This window comes from Anabrus simplex, chromosome 1 (genome assembly GCF_040414725.1).
Source record: "Anabrus simplex isolate iqAnaSimp1 chromosome 1, ASM4041472v1, whole genome shotgun sequence".
Lineage (NCBI taxonomy): Eukaryota > Metazoa > Arthropoda > Insecta > Orthoptera > Tettigoniidae > Anabrus > Anabrus simplex.
The window spans coordinates 187246411-187274060 of record NC_090265.1 but is presented as its reverse complement, the minus strand read 5'-3'; the positions used below and the strand labels follow the sequence as shown (position 1 = coordinate 187274060).

Sequence of the window (27650 nt, the reverse complement as noted above, 5' to 3'; positions counted from 1 at the left end):
ATCAATATGCAGAGCAAAACAACTTATTGCGACAAAATTCAGTGAAACAGGTGTTAATTTGAAATAATAATTGATACTAAAAACTGCGTTAACCTAAGAAACAAGGGAATGAGAAAACAAATGATGCAGATAGAAATGAATAATAGTAGCACATGGTGGGGTTGTGGACCTCATAGTTTACAAATTATTAGTTTATAAAAACGACAAAACAGTTTGAAATCGCTGTCAAAATCCTAGTGGAAACCCATCACATCAAAATGGTCAGGAGGAGAGCGGGAGCAAACATTTTGAGAGAAACCAAGCCTGAATTAACCTGCAGGTGAAAAGCCTGTGATAAGGAGAGAAAACACCTTAAATTTAAGGTTTCAGAAATAGCAGCATTCTTAATATCTTCTCAATCTAGCGGTCCCTTTCTTCATTATTGTTTCATAATGTTGGCTGGTGTTTTGCCTTATTATAGAGGGGTCGGAAGGGCCGCATATAAAAATATGAGAAGCTGTGTTAGGTAGAAGACAGATGCATAGTAAATTGTAGTAATCTAGTGGAAACCGTCAATGAAGTTCTAATCTGTAATGGAAAAAATGAGGTTGTATGAGAAACATGGGTTGATAAGTAAAAAGTGTGGAATGGTTGTGAAGAAAGCTTAAACTTACGGTGTGCAGTAGGTGGTTGCCACTAGAGAGGACAACCACCTACTGCACACCGTAGGTTTAAGCTTTCTTCACAACCATTCCACACTTTTTACTTATCAACCCATGTTTCTCATACAACCTCATTTTTTCCATTACAGATTAGAACTTCATTGACGGTTTCCACTAGATTACTACAATTTACTATGCATCTGTCTTCTACCTAACACAGCTTCTCATATTTTTATATGCGGCCCTTCCGACCCCTCTATAATAAGGCAAAACACCAGCCAACATTATGAAACAATAATGAAGAAAGGGACCGCTAGATTGAGAAGATATTAAGAATGCTGCTATTTCTGAAACCTTAAATTTAAGGTGTTTTTTCTCCTTATCACAGGCTTTTCGCCTGCAGGTTAATTCAGGCTTGGTTTCTCTCAAAATGTTTGCTCCCGCTCTCCTCCTGACCATTTTGATGTGATGGGTTTCCACTAGGATTTTGACAGCGATTTCAAACTGTTTTGTCGTTTTTATAAACTAATAATTTGTAAACTATGAGGTCCACAACCCCACCATGTGCTACTATTATTCATTTCCATCTGCATCATTTGTTTTCTCATTCCCTTGTTTCTTAGGTTAACGCAGTTTTTAGTATCAATTATTATTTCAAATTAACACCTGTTTCACTGAATTTTGTCGCAATAAGTTGTTTTGCTCTGCATATTGATGTAAATATTGTATATTTGTGCTATTTTGTTTCCGTCTAGGCTCTCTTTTGTTTGTTTTTTCATTTGCGCTTTCATTATGTTTTTTAGCATTTTTTCAACTCATATTATGTAAATAATTATTCCAACCCCCCTAATTTTTTCACTGAAGATGGCTCAAACGAGCCGAAACATGTCTGAACTTGTTTACTCCGTCTAATGACGGAATATATGATCTATTGAATAGGAGGATACTTTCATTTTTCGCCATTGTAAAGTGAAAACCGTCAATACGGAATGATTCTAATATCTTGTAATAACTACTTTTTTGCAAACTCTTCTCTCTTCAGCCTTTTGTGTTTTCCATTCCTTCCAAGCTTTCTTCTTTTTCTTGAATTTATCTTTCACTCATGTCATTCCACCACTTGTCTCTTTCTCTCTTACCTTTCCTGATGTTCTGCCTCATGTTTTCTCTGCACACCTTACAACTGCACTCATAAAATTATTCCATTCTTGTTCAACGTGGCTAATATCTGTCCCTGGTATCAGTTTTTGTAATCCTATCCTAAACTCTCTCTGAACCTCCTTTTCCTTCAATCTCCGGACCCTAATCTGTTTTTCTCTTTTTTCTTGTAGTTTTGTGACCTTGCCTACTTTCAACTTTGTTGTCATTGATCTATGGTCACCCCCAAAGGCTTCCTCAAAAATAGCTGTAACATCCATCAGATCTTTACAATGGCTCTTTTTTCACTGATGTGTAATCAATCAACGTTTTCATTCTTCTGGCTCTCCATTCATACCTGGTAATCTTCTGGCTATTTTTCTTCCTGAACCATATGTTTCCTATTATTAGTTGGTTCCTCTGGCAAAAGTCCATTAACGTATTCACTTCTTGATTCTTGTTGCCATATCCATATGGCCTCAGAATCTCTTCTCTTCCCAGTCTCTCTCTTCCCACTTGTACGTTCAGATCTCCCATTTTCATTACTTCCTTGTCTTCTACATGTTTCTCCATTTCTTCAAAAAATTATTCTGTATTCTCATCTGTATTTTCAGTTTGTGGAGCATATACTTGAAAGAGATCTCATGTTCCTGTCTAAAAATTGTAACTTTGCTATGATCATTCTGTCATCGATCTTCACCTACGTCACATATTCCAAGACATCCTTTCTAGTGATCATTCCTACTCTGTTCACTGCGTCCTGTCCTCCACTGGAAAACAGCGTGTACCTTTCCTTCAGTTTCCTTTCCCCTCTTCATTTTGTTCCACTGAGACTAAGGATGGTTATGACCTTTTCTTTCATGAACTCTTTCAGCTATACCGTCTTGTCTGTCAGGATTAGGATGTTGGCTGTCCCGATTCGAATACATTGTGATACTGGTCACCCACTTCTCACCGCTCCCTCCAGTACATGAAGAACGGCTCGTTGCCTCCAGGGGATGCACTAGCATTTTCTGAGGCCACACCATATTTGCTCACATTGTAGGCTCTTATTACGATGGGTTCGCTACTCTCAAAGGCATTTTAGAGTTGCTGCCAGCAGGTGATGAGGCTGCTCCTAACATGGAGTACAGGCGCCTTTTGCAGTTGCCCCTAACTTGGGGACAGATACTGCTTGATGGTTTCCAGTATCATCTCCAACACTGAGGGGTTCATCACCCCCACCTACGAGAACCGATCCGCCTGAAACCATTGGTCCCCTTAGGGGGTTGAGTTATTTATCGCCATCCGACACTCGGTGCAAAGTCGCTGGCTGTACAGTTTACTCTATTACTATAGCAGACTGGACATGCCAGACAGTCTTGAGCTAACTATTCACTTTTAATAAATATTTGATATTGTATTGTAGTTGTTGGCAGGGTAAATAAATAAGCACAGAAGGTTCTAAAATTATCTAATTATTATTATTATTTTTTTGCTATTGGCTTTACGTCGCACCGACACAGATAGGTCTTATGGCGATGATGGTACAGGAAAGGGCTAGGACTAGGAAGGAAGCAGCTGTCACCTTAATTAAGGTACAGCCCCAGCATTTGCCTGGTGTGAAAATGGGAACCCATGGAAAACCATCTTCAGGGCTGCCGACAGTGGGGTTCGAACCCACTATCTCCCGAATACTGGATACTGGCCGCACTTAAGCGACTGCAACTATCGAGCTCGGTATCTATCTAATTACTTAGTCTACACATTAACACGCAGGCATACCAAGATTACCCCTTTATATTCAAAGTACAGGACATACACTTACACAGTTCGCACTCTCTTTCTTATTTCTCACTGTTCATTCACACTAATTCACTCATTCTTTGGTCACTAGCACTACAGTCCCTTAAGTCACTCAGTTACTTCATTGCTGCTGTCACCGTCCACAGTTCACAGCCTGCACACATCAGTCTCACAGTTCAGGATGGTACCCACCATCCACACATACTCTGATAGAACTCCACTCTCTTCCATGCTGCGCAATGTTCTCTACAGCAGCTGGTCCCAGAGACACAACCCACGATGACAGGCATACAGAATGGGTCCTCAGACAGACAGACAGACAGACAGACAGACAGACAGACAGACAGACAGACAGACAGACAGACAGACAGACAGACAGACAGACAGACAGACAGACAGACAGACAGACAGACAGACAGACAGACAGACAGACAGACAGACAGACAGACAGACAGACAGACAGACAGACAGACAGACAGACAGACAGACAGACAGACAGACAGACAGACAGGCTGTCACTCACACTCGGTCACTAACTGGCAACTCAACTGTCACGATGGCTCTCAACCGCTGAGCTCGACTCCAACTACTCGGACTTACTGAACTGAACCCATGATTGTAGCATTCTTTGTTCTCCTTCGCTCACTGTCTGAGATTAAATTGAACTAAACTCTTCGCACTTGTCTGCCGCCTGATATAAGAGGGCCATCTCTTTGAGATACATCAGCCCCTTGAAGCTCGTGGAAACCTCCAAATATAGAAGGCTCTCAGCCTGTGGGCTCAGCGACGTAACAGCCAACGACGGCACTTGCAGTGGTGTCTGATCAATGGGTGCTGGCCCTCCCCCATCAGGTTGGCTATGTAGTGAAGAGCGAGGAGTTGGTGCGTCAACATCACATGGGGTGGAGCCATAATGAATCGCTCCCCTCTCAACCCTCGCTCCAAAAAACAGCGAACCTACCACAGTATAGTTTAGTTGACCCAGAAATAAAGTTCTTTGCGAGAATTTTGTACATAAATTGTAAGTCAGAATGGAACCAAGATGAAATTCATTTGTTGTACTGTCTAAAGTCAAAGAACCGAGCAAGTTGGTTGTGCGGTTAGGGGCGTGCAGCTGTAAGCCTGCATTCGAGGGATAGTGGGTTCGAACCCCACTGTCGGCAGCCCTGAAGATGGTTTTCCGTGGTTTCCCATTTTCACATTGGGCAAATGCTGGGGCTGTACCTTGATTAAGACCTCAGCCGCTTCCTTCCCACTCCTAGCCCTTTCCTATCCCATCATCGTCACAGGACCTGTCTGTGTCAGTGCGACGTAAAGCAGATTAAAAAAATAAAAATAAAGTCAAAGAAAAGCATCAGCAGTGTTTTGGTATCCCTCTAACCATAACCCAGATGCTAAAAAATGAGCAATTATGAAAAGTTAACTGAAGGAAACCTGATGGATGTTGGAATTAATCCTGCAATAAACCAGACACCAGGTAAATATACTTTCATTTTTTGTTGTATTTTATGTCTTAAATTTAATTTTATGCACCTTAGTATTTCTTTTTCATTTAAATTTATGGTTTTACTTGGTAATCCAGCTACTTGTATGCATCTTTGTAAAAATCGGGTTCTAATAGGAAGTTGGAATATGTGTAAAATTCAATTCCTTGCCTTTCTTTATTACACCTATCACAATAAACTGAAACAGTGTGAGTAGACCTATTACTAGGTAGTGTTTACTGGACTGATTAAGATTGAGTAATATGTAATTAAATTTTGCAATTAAATTTTGGAATTATTTTATCAGTATTTGAGTGGTGTAATTTCTAATTTATTATTACAGGAGCTATAAAAGTTGGAGTCAAGGGATCTTGTACTGAAGAATCTGTGGTCTCCATCCCTGTGCCAGAGGAAGGCCAAGACCCGAAACACCAACAAATCCACAATTGTAAAAATCAATACCACCTCATCCACCTCTCCATTGGCAAAGTAGTTTGGCGACCTTGTGGTGTTATGAGACAGATGAAACAAGATATCTGTCAGCAACTGAACTACAAAAAGTGATACTGTTACAAGAACTGGTGACTTCAGAACAAGAGTCAGGTTTACACCAAAACAAGTGAATGGTTAAGTGCTTTTAAAAATGAAAATGTACCTCTTGAACAGGATAGTGACATGGCCTCTTTCTTCAATTTGTGAGAAAATTAGTTAAGTATCACAAGTAACATCCACAACAGGGACATGATCTGACCATGAGAAGATTCTCTTTTTTTATTTTCTCTAGTATTACTTGAATGCAGTTTTGTTTACAGACACTTAGAAATTTGTTATTATTAGACTGCAGTACTATTTTTAGAATATCATAATTTTTTCAACACGTCACAATAACGTGCATTCACCAATAATATATGATACTTTGCATCATAATAATTAGGATTATTTTCTGCTATATGTATTAAAGGATCAATGTTTAGTGTACTTTTCAGAATTTTTCTCTCATAATAATTCATTGAAATAAACAAATCAATGCTTTATTTGCATAATTAAGATCATCAGAACTACTCTTCCTTTTAAGGGTCATCATGTATTATCATTGCAATTCTATTTCTTCTCTCCTGTCCTCTTCACCTGACACGTGGACTCTTTTCCTCTTCACCTCTCAAATGCTTAGCCATGTTATGGGGTACAAAACAAGGCAAGATCACTGAAGGAATTTTCCTTGTTCAAAGTAGTTGTTTGCAAGATAGGAAATCTCTGTTTAATTTGTCCAAAACACCTTTCAATAATAACAAGTTCCTTAGTAAAGCAATTGTTATAAGTCCTTTCTTCTAGAGTGATGGGGTTGCAGAAAGATGCTATAATCCATGGCACAATATCATATCCAGAGTCACCTAAGAGCAGAGTGTTTGCAGGGTTTTCCAACATGACTGTTCATGTGTTTGAGTTTGACCATACGCGGGAGTGATGTACTGATTCCGGCCACAACGCATCAACACTAGTGATTTCTTCCATGGCATTACAAATAACTTGAACAATGATACTGTGATATCTCCAGAAATTGATGTATTCATCCCCATGTATGGAAGACCTTTCAATCTCTACATGGGTACCAATTATGAGGCACGTTTTTTAAAGTAAGTACTGACATTTCTTTTGAAAGAAAGATAACATTATTTTGAGGACATTTCATTTTTTTGGGGGGTTCTACACACCTTTAACTACTTTTCCACAGAGAAAGCATGTGTCATAACAGGGCAACAAATTTTGTCTGATCCACCCTCTGCTTGCTTTAAACTCTGATGTAGAAAGTTCTTTTGTGATTTCTAATGCTTTTAATTGGCACATTTTGGTAGACACGCCGTATCCCAATTCCTGCCTTTTTGTTATGTATTTGTACAGAATCCTTTCAATTTCAAGAACATGTGCACTCTGCCCTTGGAAAGCTCTACAATCACCACTACTGTTTAAAAGAAAATCTTTCTTCTTTCTCCAATATCAAATGCAAGATTCATCAATATCGTATTTTCTACCGGTGGCACGATTTCCGATAATTTCGGCTTCCTTAATAACTTTCAGTTTTTCACTTACAGTAAAAGACCACAAACACTGTTGAATTCGTGTTCATGCGTGGCACTCTAAGAACATGAGACTGTAGACTAACTGCCGCTGAGCACTTAGGGTAAAAGAAAAGTGAAGGTGTGTTTGGTGTTGAGGGAGCGCACGCTAAGAAGTTTGGTTTCCAAGTTACGGTGACCATGAGAGCGCCGATGTTTGATTTCAGGGTTGTTCCATTTAGAAATAATTTTACTGAGCTTATAAACAACAGCCGACTTTAAGGAAAGTTTTGCATATATTTATATTGTAGAACAAATCTCCATTATCACATGAAATACATAAGAGAGAACAATACAGTACACATATGTCCACCTGTTATTTTCAAACAAACGCTGTAGGAAGATGTGGTTAAATCCAGTGCCAACCCTTAAAACTAAAATACACTAAACAACTTAATATTCCCTAAGATGCGTGAAGTATCGTGTTGCAAAATGAAAGGCTTGAATAAGACCCGCCACCAATTTTGAGAAGCGATATTTTTGAAAAAAAAAAAAATGTGCACGTCCTATTCGGGATTATATGGTATTTCAAATGTTGGCAACCTGTACATAATATACATAAAACTATGGCATGATCCGGCCAAGTGGGGAAGACAGACTGCTTTAGGAATGTTACTGGACTAACATCGACACTGCTGCTGCTCATAATGGTAACAGAAATAGTTGTAGGGTAATTATAAAGATGTCAAAGGAAGCATACGGATGAACATAACTGAAGGCAATCCTATTTCCTGATGATATTGCAGTGTGGAGAGAGTAAAAGTGAGGAAATGCAAGAATAAATAAACACACGAATGAATTGTTGAAATATGATATGAAAATCAGTGGAAAGTGTGGACAGTTTTAAATACTGTACTTTGGGATAAACTGATGCTAAATGTAGAATGGATAAGAAATCAGCAAAAAGATACACAGAAATTAATTCTACTGGATTGTAGGGAATATAGTTTGGAAGAAAGAAGTACCAGAGAAATGTTGTGATAAAGTACAGAATGTACTATACTCATACATGTAGCCAAGGCCTGGATGGTGACAAAAAGAAAAGTGAGACGATTGTAAGGAAGCAAGACGAAATTCCCAAGAGGCAAGATAGAGAAGACAAGGACAGACAACAAGAAATGAAGATGTTAGAAACAAAACTGGTATCAACAAGCTGAGTGACAAAACTGAGTGGGCCTAGACCAAGTTGTCTTAGGATGTTATGAGAAAAAAGGAGGAAAGAATTCAGATACATATGATTGAGTCAATTTTGTGAGAAGGAGAGCTAGTGGAAAACCTAGAACAAGGTGGATAAACTTGATAAAGACAAATGTAAGAGGAAGAAGTATCGACTGGATCACAGTTATAGAAGACAATAAGGTGGAGAAGTCCCTAGCTGGAACTGGATAAGGGAAAATTATGATAATTCAACCAAACCAAAGAATGTGCATTCAAATTAGAGTCATATTAAATTATTCCAGAAATCTACCTTTTCTGGAAGTTTTTATGGGTAATTATGATATGGATGAGTTTCACCTTTATTTTATCTTCCAATTAATGTTGTGAAATCAATCAATCAAATCAATCAATCAATCAATCAATCAATCAATCAATCAATCAATCAACCAATCAATCAATCAATCAATCATTCACTCACTCACTATTGATCTGCATTTAGGGCAATTGCCCAGGTGGCAGAATTCCTATCTGTTGTTTCCTAGCCTTTTCTTAAATGATGGCAAGGAAATTGGAAATTTATTGAACATCTCTCTTGGTAAGTCATTCCAATCCCTAACTCCCCTTCCTATAAACAAATATTTGTCCCAGTTTGTCCTCTTGAATTCCAACTTTAACTTCACATTGTGATCTTTCCTACCTTTAAAGACACCACTCAAACTTATTTGTCTAGTAATGTCATTCCACGCCATCTCTCCTCTGACAGGTTGAAATGTACCGCTTATGATATGGATGTTGATTCCCATTAGTCAAGCAGCTCGCCTCCTTTCTCCCAAGTTTTCCTAGCCCAAACTTTGCAACATTTTTGTAACACTACTCTTTTGTTGGAAATCATCCAGAACAAATCGAGCTGCTTTTCTTTGATTTTTTCCAGTTCTTGAAACAAGTAATCCTGGTGAGGGTCCCATACACTGGAACCATACTCTAGTTGGGTTCTTACCAGAGATTTTTATGCCCTCCCCTTTACATCCTTACTACAACCTCTAAATACCCTCATAACCATGTGCAGAGATCTGTACCCTTTGTTTACAATTCCATTTATGTAATTAGCCCAATGAAGATCTTTCCTTATATTAACACCTAGGTACAGTACTTACAATGATCCTCAAAAGGAACTTTCACCGCATCAATGCATTAATTAAAACTGAGGGGACTTTTCCTATTTGTGAAACTCACAACTTCACTTTTCACTCCGTTTATCATCATACCATTGCCTACTGTCCATCTTGCAACATTGAGGTAATTTTGCAGTTGCTCACAATCTTGTAACTTATTTATTACTCTGTACAGAATAACATCATTCACAAAAAGCCTTATCTCTGATTCCACTTCTTTACACATATCATTTATATGTAGGCCTATAAGAAAACAAAGTTGCAATAACACTGTCTTAAGGAATACCCCTCTTAATTATTACAGGGTCAGATAATGCTTTGACTACTCTAATTCTCTGAGTTGTATTTTTTAGAAATATAGCCACCCATTCAGTCACTCTTTTGTCTAGTTCAACTGCACTCAATTTTGCTGGTAGTCTCCCATGATCTACCCTATCTGATGCCTTAGATAGGTCAATTACAATATAGTCCATTTGACCTCCTGAATCCAGGATATCTGCTATATCTGGAATTCTATAAGTTGAGCTTCTGTGGAATAACTAGAGCTCAAATTACATGTAGTATAAAAATGAGAAATATGTAGCTAAAATTGACAAAATATATAGTTAAATATGTAATAAATAAAAAATATGTAACTTAATATCCAATGACGTATTCTTGTACATAGAAGAGCAAACAAATTGAAAAAAAGATAAAACTGCAGATGTTATTCAACCTCTAATTCTCATTTGGAGGCAAAAATTAATCACTAAATATTTTTCCAAATTTTGTGTAGTCATCGGCAGGTAGCAGGTAGGGACCCTCTTCAGAGGCAGCCCTACCCAGGGAGTGGCGCCCCTGCCTATGTGAGTCCCAGAGCACACTGACCCGGTGTGTAACATCTGGTATGGGTCCCAGCTCAGGGTTACGAGTGAAGACCTCAACGGCATCTACGGCGGAGAAGGTGGACTTTGGTACGGCGGAGATGGCGGAAGGGGCATACCCGTAGTGTCTGTACTCCAGAGGAGCGGCTACGAAAGACGTCTGTCTCCATGTTAGGGGCGGCCTAATTTTGAACCTGGCAGTAGATATAAAATGCCTTTGTGTGTGGCGAGCCCATCGTAACAATAGCGTATATGGACAAAGCAGATACGGTGCCTCAGAAAAGGTTAGGGCGTCCCCTGCTAAAAGCGATGCGCAGCTCTTCAGGTGCTGGGGGAACTGTGAAAAATGGGCAACCAGCGCGAAACTACATCAAAATTGCAACAGTTAATGTACTGACACTGACGGGAAAGACAGAAGAACTGGTTGACTTCATGATAGAAAAAGATATAGCCATACTTGGACTGTGCAAGACCAAGAAGAGGGGTACAGGGGAGATCCCTCTGAGAGAAGGATACAGGCTGTATTACAGCGGAGGACCTGAAGCAAAAAATGGAGTGGCCATCATACTTAGAAGAGAAATCCAAGAATATCTGGAATATACAAAGTACCTCAGCGATAGGATGATGATGATGATGAGACTCCAGTTTGAAAATGGCGTGAAAGATCTATTTCAGTTGTATGCCCTGTACCGGGCGGTACACCTCCACACCGTTTATTTAAAAGTTGCGCCAGTTGAAACTCCTCTTCTGGAGGAAGTCTGAACTTTATCTACGGTCTTAATTTCCAAATTTCTCAGAAGATGTCACTACCTTGAAAATTTTGAGTTTGTGAACTGTGTCATTTTTGACGTACTTTTGTCTTGCTTGTATTAAGAAGTGTGAACTTTCTCTTCTAGAGGACACTACTGAAGATCAACAATAGTGCACCCTAGTGCGGAGTCAAAGAACTATTTTGTTGGAGAAAATTTAATTTCAGGAGTTTGTTCTTTGTTAAATTTTTTTCTGTCATTGTTTAAGTGGGCAATATTTACCCCTTTCTTCCCCTTGTTTTGAATGTATCCAATCACGAATTTTTTCAATTAATTTCTGACCAATCTGGTGTATCTTTCCCCAACTTGAATCTGTTGCGGGGTCCTACCCAATAAAATCTTTGTGGGAGGGTGTTTTCTTTCCCCTAACGCCTAGAACTTTCTGCGAGAGTATTTAAACTGCTGATTTTAGGGTCTCCGGGCAACTTCTATTCCATCTTTCAGTGTATTAAGTACATAGCAGGAGGCGGGAAGCGCCTCTTTCCTCGGCAGCGGTCAACAATAAGGTAATGGCCGATTAATAAATTTTTTCTTTGCCAGCTCAGCAGTTTAACTTTCGGGGCAGGTTCTAAGCGTTCCCCTATGTAACCTTTTCCTAATATGTAACTTCTCTTTTCTTCTATTCTCTTGTAAAGCGACATACTGGGATAGAGAGTGTTAACCCTCTCGAGCTCCCACTCACATTGTTTGAGGTGAACTTATTTTTTGCAACCTATTCTTCAGTAATGTAAGTTAGTAGTTTCTTAAGTCACCTCTGTAGTATGGGATTAGCCCTTGCATCAGTGGCCTTAGAGCCAAAATAGGTCTTAAAGACAAAGTGTATTAGGAGTGCAAGTTCGCCTCCTCTCAAATTGTGATTTTAGAGGTCATGTATTAACTTTCTTGTCATTTAACAGACCTCAGTAGATTGGGTATTTTGCCCCTGTGTATATGTCCTTTGAGGACGGCTTAAAGGTGGAGTTCGGAGTGGCCTATGATAGGCTTGTATTATAAGGGGAAGTTGCCCTTTTTGAAAATTGTGTTTCTGCCTCAAGGAGGCTTTTGGATGTAATTGGAAGCCGGTGTTTCTGGCATGTTTGGGGGTTTTCGGCCCCTTTGTTGTATGGTGTTCATCGTAAGGTTGGGCTCATGGCTCAAGAATTATGTTTCTGACTTTTTGAAGCCCTAAATGGGGTACCTATGTAAATGTATTTGTCAATCGTGTTTCGGCTACCAAGTACCTGTTCTATTTGTTGTTACCTAATTTTGAAAAGAAAATATAACCTTGTTAAATTTTAAAATTAATTTCACTTTAGTAGCTTGAGACCCCTTCACCACCCAGCACCTTCTTTCATGCATAACTACCACCAAAACACGGTAACATGCCCCACAAACTGGTTGCATAGATGGACATCTAGAGGACTTCTTAGAGGAAGTGGAGAGACAGATAGAAGATAAGGAAGTACTATTGATGGGAGATCTAAATGCACAAGTTGGAATGGAAAGACAAGGAAAGGAAGATGTTGTAGGGCCCTTTGGATATGGAAATGTAAATCCAGAAGGCGAGTTGTTGGTGGATTTTTGCATGAGGAATCAAATGATTGTTGGAAACACCTGGTTTAGGAAGAAGAACAGTCAGAAGATTACAAGGTTTGGTTGGGGAGACAGACGAACAAAGACCATGATTGATTATATAATCATAGAGAAAGAACACCGGAAGAACCTTGTAGATGTAACAGCCATGCCTGAAGAAGCCTTTGGTGGAGATCATAGAGTTGTGATAGGAAAATTGAAAGTTGGAAAGATTGAAAAACCCCAATTAAGAAGAGAGAAAAGAATTAAAGTATGGAAGTTGAAGGAGAAAAGCATACAAGAAGAATTTCAAAGGGAAATAATACCCTTGGTACCCAGGACAGAGGTGGGAAATGTTGAAGAGGAATGGAAAAGATTTAAGGAAGCACTGGTTGGATGTGCAGAAAAGGTGTGTGGTAGAACATCAGGAAATGTGAAAGACAAAGAACACACTGGTGGAATGATAGGGTAAAGATTAAAGTGAAGGAAAAGAAAATGGCATGGAAAGCATGGAAAACATCTAAGACTGAAGAAAGTAGAAGAAAATATGTGGAGGCAAAGAATTTGGCCAAGAAAGTAGTGGAGGAAGAAAGGAGGAAAAGCTGGGCCTTATTCACACAGAAATTGAGAGATGATACGCAGGGCAGCAAGAAATTACTGTATGGTATCTTAAGAAACAAAAAGAGAGATCAAGTAAACACCAGATTTGTGAAGGATGAAGGTGGCATAATTTTAACAAAGCCAGAAGAAATAAGAAAGAGATGGAGAGTATTTTCAGAAGCTGCTGAACATAAGAACGGATGGCAGTCATTCAATGGACGACCAGGAAAGGGAATTAGTTGATGAAGAAATGGATAAAGAGATTACAATGAATGAAATTGAAATGGCAGTAAGAAAGATGAAGAATGGAAAAACTGCTGGAATAGATGAAATTTCAGTGGAGATGATAAAGGCAGCTGGAGCTGTAGACCTGCAGTGGACATATCGGGTTCTCAGGAATGTCTGGGAGAATAAGGAGGTCCCTGAGGATTGGCAAAAAGAAATAATCATCCCAATTTTCAAGAAAGGTGATAAGAAAGTTTTGAAGAACTACAGGGGAATTACTCTAATATCCCATGTTGCTAAGATAATGGAAAAGATACTGGAAAGTAGAATACGGTTGAGGGTTGAGAATCAGATTCAGGAAAATCAGTTTGGTTTCAGAAGTGGAAGGTCAACAATAGAGCCCATTTTCATTATGAGACAACTAATGGAAAAGCATTGGGAGTACGGGAATGATATGGTGATGACATTCATTGATATTGAAAAGGCATATGACAGTGTCCCTAGGACGAAAGTTTGGGACAGTCTGGTGCAAATAGGAATTGGACAGGGATTAATAAAAATGATCATGGCATTGTATAAGGAATGTTGTAGTTGCATACAAACACAAGTTGGCAGGACAAGTTGGTTCAAAATAACTAGTAGGCTGAGACAGGGAAGTGTTCTATCACCAATCCTGTTTACAATAGTAATGGATGACATCATGAGAACAGCAAAAGCAGCATATGGAGGAAGAGAAATGAACATGATGTTATTTGCAGATGATATTGTGATTTGGGGAGAAGACGACAGGAAGGTTCAAGAACAGTTGAATGTGATGAAAGGGAAGATTGAAGAATGTGGATTGAAAATAAGTGTAGAAAAGAGTAAAACTCTTGTTATGACTAGAGGGGAGAAAGAAGGGAAAGGTCAGATTAGACTTGCAGACAAGTCCCTGGAAGTAGTGGAAACGTTTAAATACCTGGGGAGTGAATTAATGGAGAATGCTCGACTGGATGCTGAGATTAGTAAAAGGATTCAAGCTGGAAGTTGTTTCTATCATAGTGTAAGAAACATGTTATGGGACAAAGATGTGCCAATGGAAGCAAAGGATACTATGTACAAGATGTATTACGTACCCATAACAACTTACGGAGCAGAAACTTGGACAATGACAAAGAAGGATGAGAGTCGAATACAGGCAGCTGAAATGAAATTCTTGAGGAGTATGATACACAAGAGTAGAAGAGACAAAATAAGGAATGAGAAAATCCGGGAAGAAAGTGGAGTGGAAAAAATGAATGATAGAATAGAGAAGAGCCGACTAAGATGGTTTGGGCACATAAAGCGAATGAGCGACGAAAGAATGCCAAAAAAGGTGATGGAAATGCAAATCCAAGGAAGGAGAGGCCGTGGATGACCACGATTGAGATGGAAGGATACCATCCAACGCAGCATTATAGAAAGGAACCTGGACTGGGACACAGTGTTTGAGGAGGAGTGGTGGAAAGATCGAAGAAAGTGGAGAGGAACCATATTTGCCCCTACCCGGCTACAGCTGGATAAAGGGAAATGATGATGATGATGATGATGATTGTGTAGTCATCGAATGCCTTCTGACTGTTAGGATGTTCTTATAAAAAAAAGACCTTTCAACTTCATATGAAGTCCCTGGTGCGTATTTCAAATTGACTGGTAAAGAAATATTTAATAGTAGACTTGCTCAAGCAAGGAAGGTCCTTATTAAGGGAGAAGAAATTTGATCTCATCAAACACAAATAGTTTATTAGAAAATAGTTTCTGAAGACTTTTGTATGGTGTAACCCTTTATGGAAGTGAAGCATGGGCAATAAGGGAAGAAGAAGGAAAGAAAGAAAGAAAGAAAGAAAGAAAGAAAGAAAGAAAGAAAGAAAGAAAGAGAAAGGGCGCTTTTGATACATGACATTAAACCGAGGATTGGTGAAGGGATTACAAAAGAAGAGTCGTTCAATCTGAGAGGAGAACAATGTGACAAAGTTTGTGCAAGGGAAGATTGATATACACAGCTCGAACACCCAAGACTTGCACCGTCAATATAGCTATTCTTTAACAGAATAACTCACTTATAAATATTAAGTTATTATTAGATGTTAGAGACATACGGACTTTTTAAACTATATTCAAGTGTTTATTTAAAGAACTAAAATCAATGTAAAATTAGTGAAAAAAGAATTTTGTTTTCTTTCAAATGCGCTATATCCTTCAAAATATTTTAAATAATATGTAATATTTATCAAAATATTTATTAGGCATCGAAATCTGTAAAAATATGTATCTTTAAACTCCTGGAAAAATGGTCTCTTTTGGTGTTATTCATCGACATTTTAGCTTTACTTGTAGCTACATATATGGGAACAGAATATGTAATTACACATAACCCGGGCTCTAGGAATAACCTTACCTAAACCCGACTGTCTTCTATCAAACCAGTTATTAATTTCGCATACATGTCTAATACAATCAGAAAGAATGTTTACCCAAAGCTTACATTCAATGCATATCAAACTGACTGGCCTGTAATTTTCAGCTTTATGTCTATCACCCTTATCTTTATACACAGGGGCTACTATAGCAACTCTCCATTCATTTGGTATAGCTCCTTCATGCAAACAATAATCAAATAAGTACTTCACATATGGTACTATATCCCAACCCATTGTCTATAGTATATCCCCAAAAAATCTTATCAATTCTAGCTGCTTTTCTAGTTTTCAACTTTTGTATCTTATTGTAAATGTTTTTGTTACCATAGGTAAATTTTAATACTTCTTTAGTATTAGTCACCTCTATCTAGACATTATCCTTGTAACCAACAATCTTTACATACTGCTGACTCAATACTTCTGCCTTTTGGAAATTCTCGCATACACTTCCCTTGTACATAATGATTCCTGGAATGTCTTTCTTGGAACTTGTTTATGCCTTAAAGTACCTATCCATACCTTTCCATTTTTCACTAAAATTTGTATGACTGCCAATTATGCTTGTCAACATGTTATCCTTAGCTAACTTCTTTGCTGGTTTCATTTTCCTAGTAAGTTCTTCAATTTATCCTTCCTTCTACAGCCATTCCTAACTGTATTTCTTTCTAACCTGCACCTCCTTCTTAGTCTCTTTACTTCTCTGTTGTAATACAGTGGGTCTTTACCATTCTTTACCACCTTTAAAGGTACAAACCTGTTTTTGCATTCCTCAACAATTGCTTTAAACCCATCCCAGAGTCTGTTTACATTTTTATTTACCATTTTCCAGCGATCATAGTTACTTTTTAAAAACTCCCTCATGCCTGTTTTATCAGCCATATGGTACTGCCTAATAGTCCTAATTTTAATACCTTCCTTTCTTTCACATTTATTTTTATCTACGACAAAAACAGCTTCGTGATCACTAATACCATCTATTACTTAATTTTCTCTATAGAGCTCATCTGGTTTTACCAGCACCACGTCCAGAATATTCTTCCATCTAGTTGGTTCCATCGCTTTATGAATCAGCTGTCCTTCCCATATTAATTTATTTGCCATTTGTTGGTCATACTTCCTGTCATTCACATTACCTTCCCAATTGACATTTGGTAAATTGAGATCACCCACTACAATCACGTTCCTTTCCATACCGTTTCCCACATAGCTGATTATCTCATCAAATAATTTTGAATCAGCATCAGCGCTACCCCTTCCTGGTCTGTATACTCCAAAGAAATCAGGTTGCCTATTATCTTTAGAGCTGAGCCTTAAATCTAGAATTTCATGTTTGTCATCTTTAACTTTTTCGTAGTTTACAAATTCTTCTTTCACCAGAATGAATACCCCCCCTCCTACCATTCCTATCCTATCTCTATAATACACACTCCAGTTCCGTGAGAAAATTTCTGCATCCATTATATCATTCCTCAACCATGATTCAACTCCTATTACAATTTCTGGTAAGTATATATCTATTAAATTACTTAACCTTTTCACTCCCAAGTTTCTTTCAGCCTTATGCATGCCCCATACCAGATTATTTTGGACGTTTCGACAGTGGTTGTAATAGGCCATAAATACTTTGTGTTTACACAGCTACTGAAAAGTCATGGAACGACAATATTAGCAATAGTTTTCTCATAACACTTTTCCAAAAACTTGAAAGAACTTGGGGTGATAAATGTCCACAGCTTGTTTCACTGAAACGTATCTCCACTATATTCATAAAAGATCAGACTCATCATCACTGCCTAAAATTTCTAAAATATAATATTTCGTTATGCGTTCTTTACACTCCCGTGCACCCATCTCAGAAGACAGCTATGAAAGAAAAACACAAGGCACATAATTATCGACAAAAAATGGTAAGGCGATTTATGAATCGTCCGTCGTCTGAACAAAGCATGTCAACAGCGTTGGACTGAACTCGGAAGTGAACAAGAGCGCATTGCTTTAAATCCGAATTAACTCGAGTTTGGGACAGCGGGAGAAATTTTGACATCCGAGTTAACTCGGACATGGGATGGAGAAGGTTAAATTCTATTCCTTTCTTTACAACACTTCTACAGTTCAACACTAACATTTTTATGTCATCCCTACTTGACTTTCAGATCCCTGTATCCTTATCACCACTCCCTAGACCACCCCACGGAACCATACTGAAGCACATAAAAAAATTGTAGAATATAGACAATGTCATCAGAAGATTGTCCTACTGTATATGTATGCGTGTCTTGTCTTTGCCTGAGCAATTTTCATTTCATTTTATAATTGTGAAGTAGTTACCTTTAATGCGAGCAATTTGTCCCACTTGGCTACCAACAGCTCCCGCAGCACCACTTACTACCACAGTTTCACCCAGCTTTGGTTGGCACAGCTCAAGAAATCCAAAATACGCAGAATTTCTGAAAAATGTAAAACAGTGATTAGTTACCGTATATCTCCCTGGACCTGAAAGAATGGTTGTAACTTACTTACATTCTGGCAGGTTTCTGTCCTGTTTTCAGCATGGTCAGAAAAAAATTGGGAATGAATGATACTTCAAAATTCAATGTTAGTCAGCACCATAAAAAAGCTGGAAATTAAGCTTACTCTAATCAGCAGTAACTGAAGATTGCAGACCCTATGCATAGACTTTAAAATTTTCTTGCCTCATTCTGATTGACAGAAACTTTTCGTTATTCTAATCTCTCTCTCTCTCTTTTTTTTTCTGCTAGTGGTTTAATGTCGCACTAACACATCAAGGGTTTTCGGCGACGTGAGAATGGGAATGGGTTAGGATTGGGAAGGAAGAAGCCGTGGCCTTAATTAAGGTTCAGGCCCAGCATTTGCCTGGTGTGAAAATGGGACACCATAGAAAACCATTTTCATGGCTGCCAATGGTAAGAATTGAACCCACCATCTCTTGAATTCAAGCTAACAGCTACGCAACCCTAACAACACAGCCAATTTGCTCGGTTCTAATATCTCTATTACTAAGGTTACAAGGGGAAAGGTCACTACATGGACCTTACACTGTGACCAATTACATCTGTTGCGCTTTCTCTATTACTAAACTCTAAATCTGAATAATACCATCATCACAGCCTTTTCATTTTAAATTTCTTTTATCAAGGTCTAAGAAAGTTTAGAATGCAATTGACTAATTAATAGACATGCATTTAATTAATTCATTTATTAATATATATAACTTACCTTCCATTTGAGATCAAATCAAGAGCTGTATGAAAAATGCGAGAACATTTCAACCTCGATAAGAAAAAGGTGACCAACTTTCTATGGACACCTGAGAAGAATGGGACCGGAACGCCTAGCAAATAAGATCCTCATCTTCCAAGTAAGAAGAAAGACCCAAGTACCATGGCTGAAAGAAGTTCATCAGGATCTTAAGAAAGGCACTGATGAGGGAGATACTACAAACAGAACAGTGTTCAGAAGGAAAATTGCGGAGGTGACAGATCTGTTTGTAGAGAAACCCAGAAGAACAAGAAGGGTTTTCTTGGATGGGGAACAAGCAAAAGCAAGCCAGAGAATGAAGAAGTATTGAAAGAACATCAACAGTCAAGGAAGTTGTGTAATCGTAACCCATAGGAGGTTGAAACAATCCTAAATAAATAAATAATAAGGTACCTAATTGTTGTATATTTACAATATGTCCATTTTATGGTGTCGTTTTGTATTATTACAATATTCTGATTGTCTAAACCTTTAATGTCAGAAATCTTCTCTCTAGGCTGTTTTATGTATTGTATAGCATCTTTTTTTTTTTTTTTTTGCTATTCGCTTTACGTCGCACCGACATAGATAGGTCTTATGGAGACGATGGGATAGGAAAGGGCTAGGAATGGGAAGGAAGCGGCCATGGCCTCAATTAAGGTACAGCCCCAGCATTTGCTTGGTGTGAAAATGGGAAACCACGGAAAACCATCTTCAGGGCTGCCGACGGTGGGGTTCGAGCCCACTATCTCCCGAATACTTGATATTTGCCACACTTAAGCGTGTAGCATCTTGATGAACCATTGCTCTAACATAGTCACAGCAGCCTTCATATAAGTTTCATTCTACTGACCAATATTTATATTGCATCTAGTTGGACTGTCTGTTAACTTGCCACTTCTTGACTGGCTGATGAGCAAACCAACCAACCTCTGTGCTCATGCTCTGGGCCATAAGACTATTTAACATTTTATAGGTCAACACGTCCATGCCATCCATGTTATCCTTCTGATTTCTGGATTCCTCATCTATCCTGCCCCTATCAATTCATCAGCAATATCTTCAACTTCTGTCACCAGATTAATATCCATATCAGCAGAGCCAACAAAGTACCTTCCAACCCGGCGAGTTGGCCGTGTGGTTAGGAGCGTGCAGCTGTGAGCTTGCAACCGGGAGATAGTGAGTTCGAACGCCACTGTCGGCAGCCCTGAAGACGGTTTTCCGTGGTTTCCCATTTTCACACCAGGCAAATGCTGGGGCTGTACCTTAACTAAGGCCACGGCCACTTCCTTCCCATCCCATTGTTGCCATAAGACCTATCTGTGTTGGTGCAACGTAAAAAGATAGCAAAAAATAGTACTTTCCAGAGTTGGGACATCACTTGATACTTTTGTATAAATTTTTGCTTGTAATTGTTACTTTTCACAAAATTAATTTTTACTAGTAATTTACTTCTTGAAATAAAATTGTAGTCATTACATTCTAGTAATCGATATACTGAACATCGTATTGAGAGAGTGAAAACACTGGAGCCGCAACACTCGGTAGGCATCACTGCAAGGACATAAAGCCAAAGATATGATGTGCACTCGTTCAGTGTCGTTCCTATTTAAAACTGAGGTATTTATATACTATGACTTTGTGAGTTTGCATGTGGTTGATAACAGAACCAGAATAAACATGTGACGGTGAAGAGGTCAAGGAATTTCCATTCCATGTTTGAATAAATACTTCAAATTAGTTGTGCCTCAAACTGGCTGGTGGCCATGATCGTTAAGGAGTCAAGTCAATATGGTCTGTAACCGTGATTAGCCAGTTTGAGTCCCGTTGATCAAAATAAGTTTCACCATCAGAATGTTGGGCGGCAGGATAGGAGAGGTGGTAGTATACAATTTCTAATCATTAGATTAAATGCCAAAAGCCTGGATTCAATTTCGAACTTCTACATAGCATTCATACAGGATGAGAGCACACAGCTGATGGTGATTTGTCCATCAGATGGGGATGTTAAGTTTTGAGCAGACCTCCTTGGTGCTATTTGACAGGAGTAGGCTCTGTACTGGCATCAGAATTCACCCTCTCCCTTCCTACTATCATATATCACGTCATTCATTTTATCTCATTAACTTCTCTGATGAGGTTGATGTTAAGAATGGCATCTGATCATAAAAACTTGCTACGAAGATTCATCTCATTTCATACCCGACCCCATGGAGAAATGCAACAAGGGTTAGAGAGAGACACAGTTTGGCATCAAAATAATGAGAACATGAGTGTGAAATGCACGCTTTCCTGAAATTTTGAAAGTTTCAAGGTAGAATTATCACGTTTGGTGTAACTTAGTGATGACAGCCACTCAATGCCTCCCTCTATACTAAGTAAAATACAAAATGAAGTAATGTATTTTTCCTTGCAAACTTTGGTATCGTTCCAGCACCATGTGAAAAAAAGTCTATGATTTCCTGAAGACTGGTGTTCTATAAAGTAATTTTACAGATTACTTGTTCTAATGAGCAAAAATATTTCTCAGGTAACTGTAACTGAGTCCAATTACTTTTTATTTTGTACCTTTACCATCATCAGTGCTTTTCTATGCTAATTTGAAGATTTCCTCACTATGGAACTCATCTAGCCCCTATACTGATATATTTTTCAAATGGCTCAATTACTGTATGTATCTGGAAGTTTTCTTTCCTTTCTTGACCACTGTCTGGGTACTTTGCTTGTGACACATTAGCAATACCAACATCACGCTCCATGATGTTGACCTCTCCTTCTGCAATTGTTCAACAGTAACTGTTTCACATCAACACTGCTACCCTCATTTTAAAATCTTTCACTCCTTCTATGCCAATTGCTCTTTGTTCAATGACTGCTGATGAATCTGCTCCCCTTCCACTATCCTACTTTATAACCAGAAGACAAAACTCTCACCAAGGCATCTGCTGTGAGGGGATAATCTACTGTACTCTGTCCAAGGTTCCGCAAACCTCCCCTGTACTGTTTGTCACCATCCCAAACTTCACAAAATCAACCATCTACAATTTTACCTGTGGTCATATACATTCGTGCATACTCTATATGTGTGTTCTTCCTCGATCATATACTCAGACTCACGCTTGAATATCGTGATCTCATGCTTTCTTTACTATTCAGTAGAGTTCAGTATGTGTGTACATGGCTAATAAAATAGACCTTTCGCCGTAAGACCTATCTGTGTCGGTGCGACGTAAAAAACAAATAGACCTTTGAACCTTCTTAAGTTCCTTTTGAGATCATTTTGATGAGGTATTGTACACTTGCAGTCTTCTGGGAAATTTTATTATTACCATATTAAAAGACTAGCAAGATACCCGTGCTTCGCTACGGTATTATAATGAAAATTTATAACTGAATTCACCGAAATTCACGATCTAACTCGTTTTCTGATAGAATCCGCCAAAATTCGCGATCTGACTCGTTTTCTGAGAGATTACAGCGAAGTTCCTCCCATTTTTCAATCTTTTTCCCAGCAATCGATTTCGTACTTCCCGGGCTAGGTCCAGGTATTCCACCCGGTCAGTTGGGTCCCTAAATCTTTGCCATCTTTTCCTATAAGCATTTTTAATATGGATCAAATCCTTGAAGAGATCCGGCGTGGTGTCGTCTTGGGTGCCTTGGTGGTACTGAATCCGTGGCCGGGCTGCAATTGTAGTCATTGCCCGGCTAGGATCCGTTTCTAGCGCGGTCTGCACATTTTGAAGACGGTCCAGAACATTATTATTATGCCTTTGCTGGCGAGATGTAGTGTTTACAGTGCACTATGTCTTCTGATATGGGCTATATCAAATTTGTTACTTTCATTGACCTGCCTCAGTCTCATCCTTGGCTTTGACAATATGAAAGTGACTGAGGTATGAGTGATGCTAGTAATACCATTCCTTATGCAGCCAGTCCCTGTTATGAACGGTGTGAAAATATCGCTCATAGGGTTGGTTGGTGCATGCATTTCAGTGGGCTTGGCAGACTGATATGAAATAGCAACGGCTGGCTCGGTGAGGAAAGCAACGGGAAACTACATCACTCCTCATTTCCCTAGTACGCCTCTTGAGTGACGCCCAGGCTATTTATGACAGCTGTTGGCGGAGCTGCAGAGGACCAAACCAGCCTTCGGGCTAACTAGCATACATACATACATACATACATACATACATACATATTATTATTATTATTATTATTATTATTATTATTATTATTATTATTATTATTATTACTGATGGCCTGGAACCCATAGCAAAATACAAGACCGCTACTTGGTGGTAAATTACATCTGCTGCCATTGTCATTGCTGACAATGTGACCAGCACCATTGTCGCGCGTAGGCAAGTGCCCGAAATTTCAGGCGACACGAATGATATACTTCCGTGCATTATTGACCTTGTTATAGAGGTGAACAATGTCACGGTCAATTTCATTCCTATAATTTATTTCAAATGTGTTTACATTTTTATTTATATGGCAGGAGAATCTACTGTATTATAAGTTAACTTTATTCTCCAAAGGAAAATATGGTTCTTGAAAACGAACCCAGGAAAGATTAAAAATGATCAGTTCATGATCAGATTAAGTACATTATGAACAGTGAAATCAATTGGTCTCAACTCCTTTTTCACCCCACTGCCGTTAAGTTGATTTACCCCCCCCCCCCCAAATGAAGACGTGTTTCCTTATGTTTGAAGGAGATTCCGAATACCAATGTTCACATCTGTTACCTTCAGTTCTGAGAGATAAGTATCCCCATAAAAAGAATTCACTTTTTTCAGTTCCTTTCATGCCCCCCCCCCCCCCAAGTGAATTTCCTGTTAAAAATACTTGTTTCTTTAATAGTAAAAGGCCTTCTAAATACCAATTATCATGATTCTAACATCTTCCGTTTTTGAGATATGTGTCCTCATAAAAGGAATTCAACTCCTTTTCACCCCCGCCCCCAAAATGATTTTCCCCCAAAACGCTTCTTTCTTTATTTTTAAAGGAGATCCAAATACCAATTTTCACGTCTGTAACATCTTTAGTTTTTATTAGATGTAAGTATCCTCATACAATTAATTCAATTGATTTTTCAATTCTTTCACCCCCCCCCCCCCACTTCATTGGATTTTCCGAGAATACTTTCTTTAATTTTAAAGCAGATTCCAAATACAAATTTTTACGTCTGCAAAATCTTTCGTTTTGAGATAATAGTATCCTCATACAAATAATTCAAATAATTTATCAATTTCTCTCACCCCTTTAAGCAGATTTCCAAGAACAAAAAAAAAAAAAACAAAAAAAAAAAAAAATTTACGTATTTCTATATTTTAAGGGAGATTCCAAATACCAAATTTCACATCTGTAACGTCTTCAGCTTTTGAGATATCAGTATCCTAATTAAAAATTTCAACCCCATTTTCAGTCATTTTTACCCCTCCACCCAAGTGGTTTTTCAGAAAACAAAAAAATACATGTTTATTTTTAGTAGAGATAAAAATACTATTTTTCACTTCGGTAACATATTAAGTTTTTGAGATATACTGCAGAAATGTTAATTTTAAAATTTCACCCCCTATTTGGTTCCCCTTAAGTGGAGTTTCTAAAAACAAATCATCTATGTTTCTTTACTTTTACAGGAGATTCCAAATACAAATTTTTCCGTCTGTAACATTTTACGTTTCTTAGATATACTGTAGATATAGCCTTTCTAAAAATTCACCCCAATTTGTCACTCCTGTTTAACCCCCATTAATTGGATTTTCCAAAAAACAAAACGTATGTGTTTCTTTATTTTCAAAGGAGAACCCAAATACCTATTTTCAGGTCTGTAATATCTTCTGTTTCTGAGATGTAAGTATCCTCATTTAAGGCATTCAACCCTTTTCACCCCTCCTATTGGGATATTCCAAACACAAAAAAATATGTGTTTCTTTATTTTTGAAGGATATCCCAAATACCAATTTTCAGGTCTGCAAAATCTTCAGTTTCTGAGATATAAGTGTCTTCATTAAAGGCATTCAACCCACTTTTCACCCCTCCTATTGGGATTTTCCGAAAACAAAATAATACGCGTTTCTTTATTTTAAAGGGAGAATCTAAATATCAATTTTTACATGTGTAAATTTTCAAAGTTTTGAGATATATATACACTCATTTTAAAAATTCACCCCCCTTTTCACCCTCCCATTAATTGGATTTTCCAAAAACAAAAAAGTACATGTTTCTTTATTTTTTAAAGAGATCCCAAATAACAATTTTCAGGTCTGTAATGTCTTCAGTTTCTGAGATATAAATATCCTCATTACAGGTATTCAACCCCTTTTTCACTCTTTTTCACCACTTCTATTGAGATTTTCTGAAAACAAAAAAATACGCGTTTCCTTATTTTTAGAGAAGATTCTAAATACCAATTTTTACAACTGTAAAGTTTTAACATTTTGAGATATAGATACACTCATTTTAAAATTTCACCCCCCTTTTCACCCCCTTAGCGATGGAATATCCAAAAATCCTCTCTTAGCGAGCACCTACATGTTAATATGAATGTATCCCCAAAATTTCATTTCTTTACGTCCAGTAGTTTTGGCTCGGCGATGATGAATCAGTCAATCAGTCAGTCAGGACATATATGAGGTGTCTAGTATCAAAACCGGCCAAGTCACAAAATTTACGAAAATGAGTTAAGGTTATAAATTTGAAGTAGAAGTATAGCACTATCAGGTAAAACAAGAATATGTTTTAAAATCGTCCATGTCTTCATGTTATAGAGCACTGAATTCTCGGTCTTGCAACAGAATCGGCCAAGTCATGCAGCCAGTGAATTCAAAACCGGCCAAGTCAAGGAACGAGCGACAATCTTTATGATGCAGCATTATTGTGTGGAATCTTGTGTTGTTACATTAAGCAACAAGGTGATAATATCAGTAGGCAAAATCGTTCCTTGTAATGTATATTCTCTGAAGTCATAATATTTTGTTTTTTGTTCATATGCAACACTGATTTACGTATTGGCGGGCTTCTTACCGTCATTGGCGCCAAAGCAGTCCTATTTCCGGTGTGCCCGTATTTTGTCATTATTGTGTGCTGTAACGTGGATATTGTTCCAAGTGGAGAACTGAAAGATTTACTTTCATACCTTGAGAAATTGTACAAAATTGCAACAAAAACGGCCAAGTCAAAATTTAAATTAACAAAAAAGATGGGTTAATTATGAGTTAGATTTCTCAAAACAGCGGAACTTAAATATTAAACCATTAAGGATATAACTGTGAAAAAAAATCTTTTCTGACCATCATTGCTTTGTCTCTACAGGTTTTTCGTCCATATTGAAAAATATGCCTTGAGTGACTTGGCCGGTTTTGATACTAGACGCCTCATATATAGATTTATATATATAGATGCATGAAAGTAATATTATCAAATACAACAATGTATGACTATTTTATTGTTTCAGATTTTATCTAATCTCATCTTTTTGATATAAAGTTAATTAATTTAATGCACAGCTATACAACAAAGTTTACAGAGATATAAAAGTTAGATCAGTGATGGCAACATTTTTTTGTATCTGTTTTGTTCATCAACTGTTTAAACCTTACCCTGTTCGTCCCAGCACTCCAAGTGCAAGTGAGAGTGGCAGATCTCCAAAATCTGGGATGATGTATGGCTTGAGATGACCTGGAGGTGCTGGTTTATTAAGGTTTGTGATGGTGAATGTTTGCCAACCAAAGAAACCCACCACATGGTCACCAACTTTGTAGTTTGGATGACAGGTTTCAATGACTCTAGAAGATTAAGGAAAATAAAGTGAATGAAGGCACCAATGACATAAATATACAATTTGTGAATACATGATATTTAAACTGTTCTTAATTCAGTGAATAGACCTATTATGTGAAATATTCTCTTAAGGACATCAGTGTGCTTAGAGTAGAGCGGAGTGAGCAGTGAACAAGTAGGAAGGGAAAACCACCTGTATTACTCTGTTGCGCTAACTTAAGTATTGTGCAAGGATGGAATGTGGTGTCAGTGGTCTCTAAAGCAGCTGTGCTATGGCTAGGGAATGATCTTTCTACACTTTCGCAGTGTCTTAAGGGAACTTAGAATTTCCATTTGGAATTGCTAGGTGGGCATTAATTCCATTGTGGAGTTTTATCTCCCGTATGCAGTTATCAGACTGTGCCTCTTAAATAGGCTTCTGATAAGTTCACCTGCATGCACCCCAGCATCCGTGGGTAGTGTCTGACACATCCCACTCTGACGAGTCTAGTGTCAGACCTAAGACGAAACGCTGGTTAATAGAGCAAACGCCGGAAAAACCCTACATCTAATTTTTTATCTGATTTTTGATATGCGCTACTGGTGGAAATATATCTAGTTCCCTCTATGGGAACTTAGAATTTCCATTCA

General features: G+C 38.2%; 1 protein-coding gene across 5 annotated transcripts in view; it reads right to left on the bottom strand.

The window, feature by feature from the left end:
- LOC136885463 (prostaglandin reductase 1) overlaps positions 1–27650 on the bottom strand; it is a 125719-nt gene that overhangs the window by 26613 nt on the left and 71456 nt on the right. For all 5 annotated transcript variants that reach the window (XM_067158054.2, XM_067158062.2, XM_067158027.2 and 2 more), the window contains exons 5-6: positions 26840–27025; positions 18303–18421 (exon numbers count right to left, since the gene is read on the bottom strand). In XM_067158054.2, coding sequence (XP_067014155.2) covers positions 18303–18421; positions 26840–27025 — 305 coding nt within the window. The remainder of the gene's footprint in view (positions 1–18302; positions 18422–26839; positions 27026–27650) is intronic.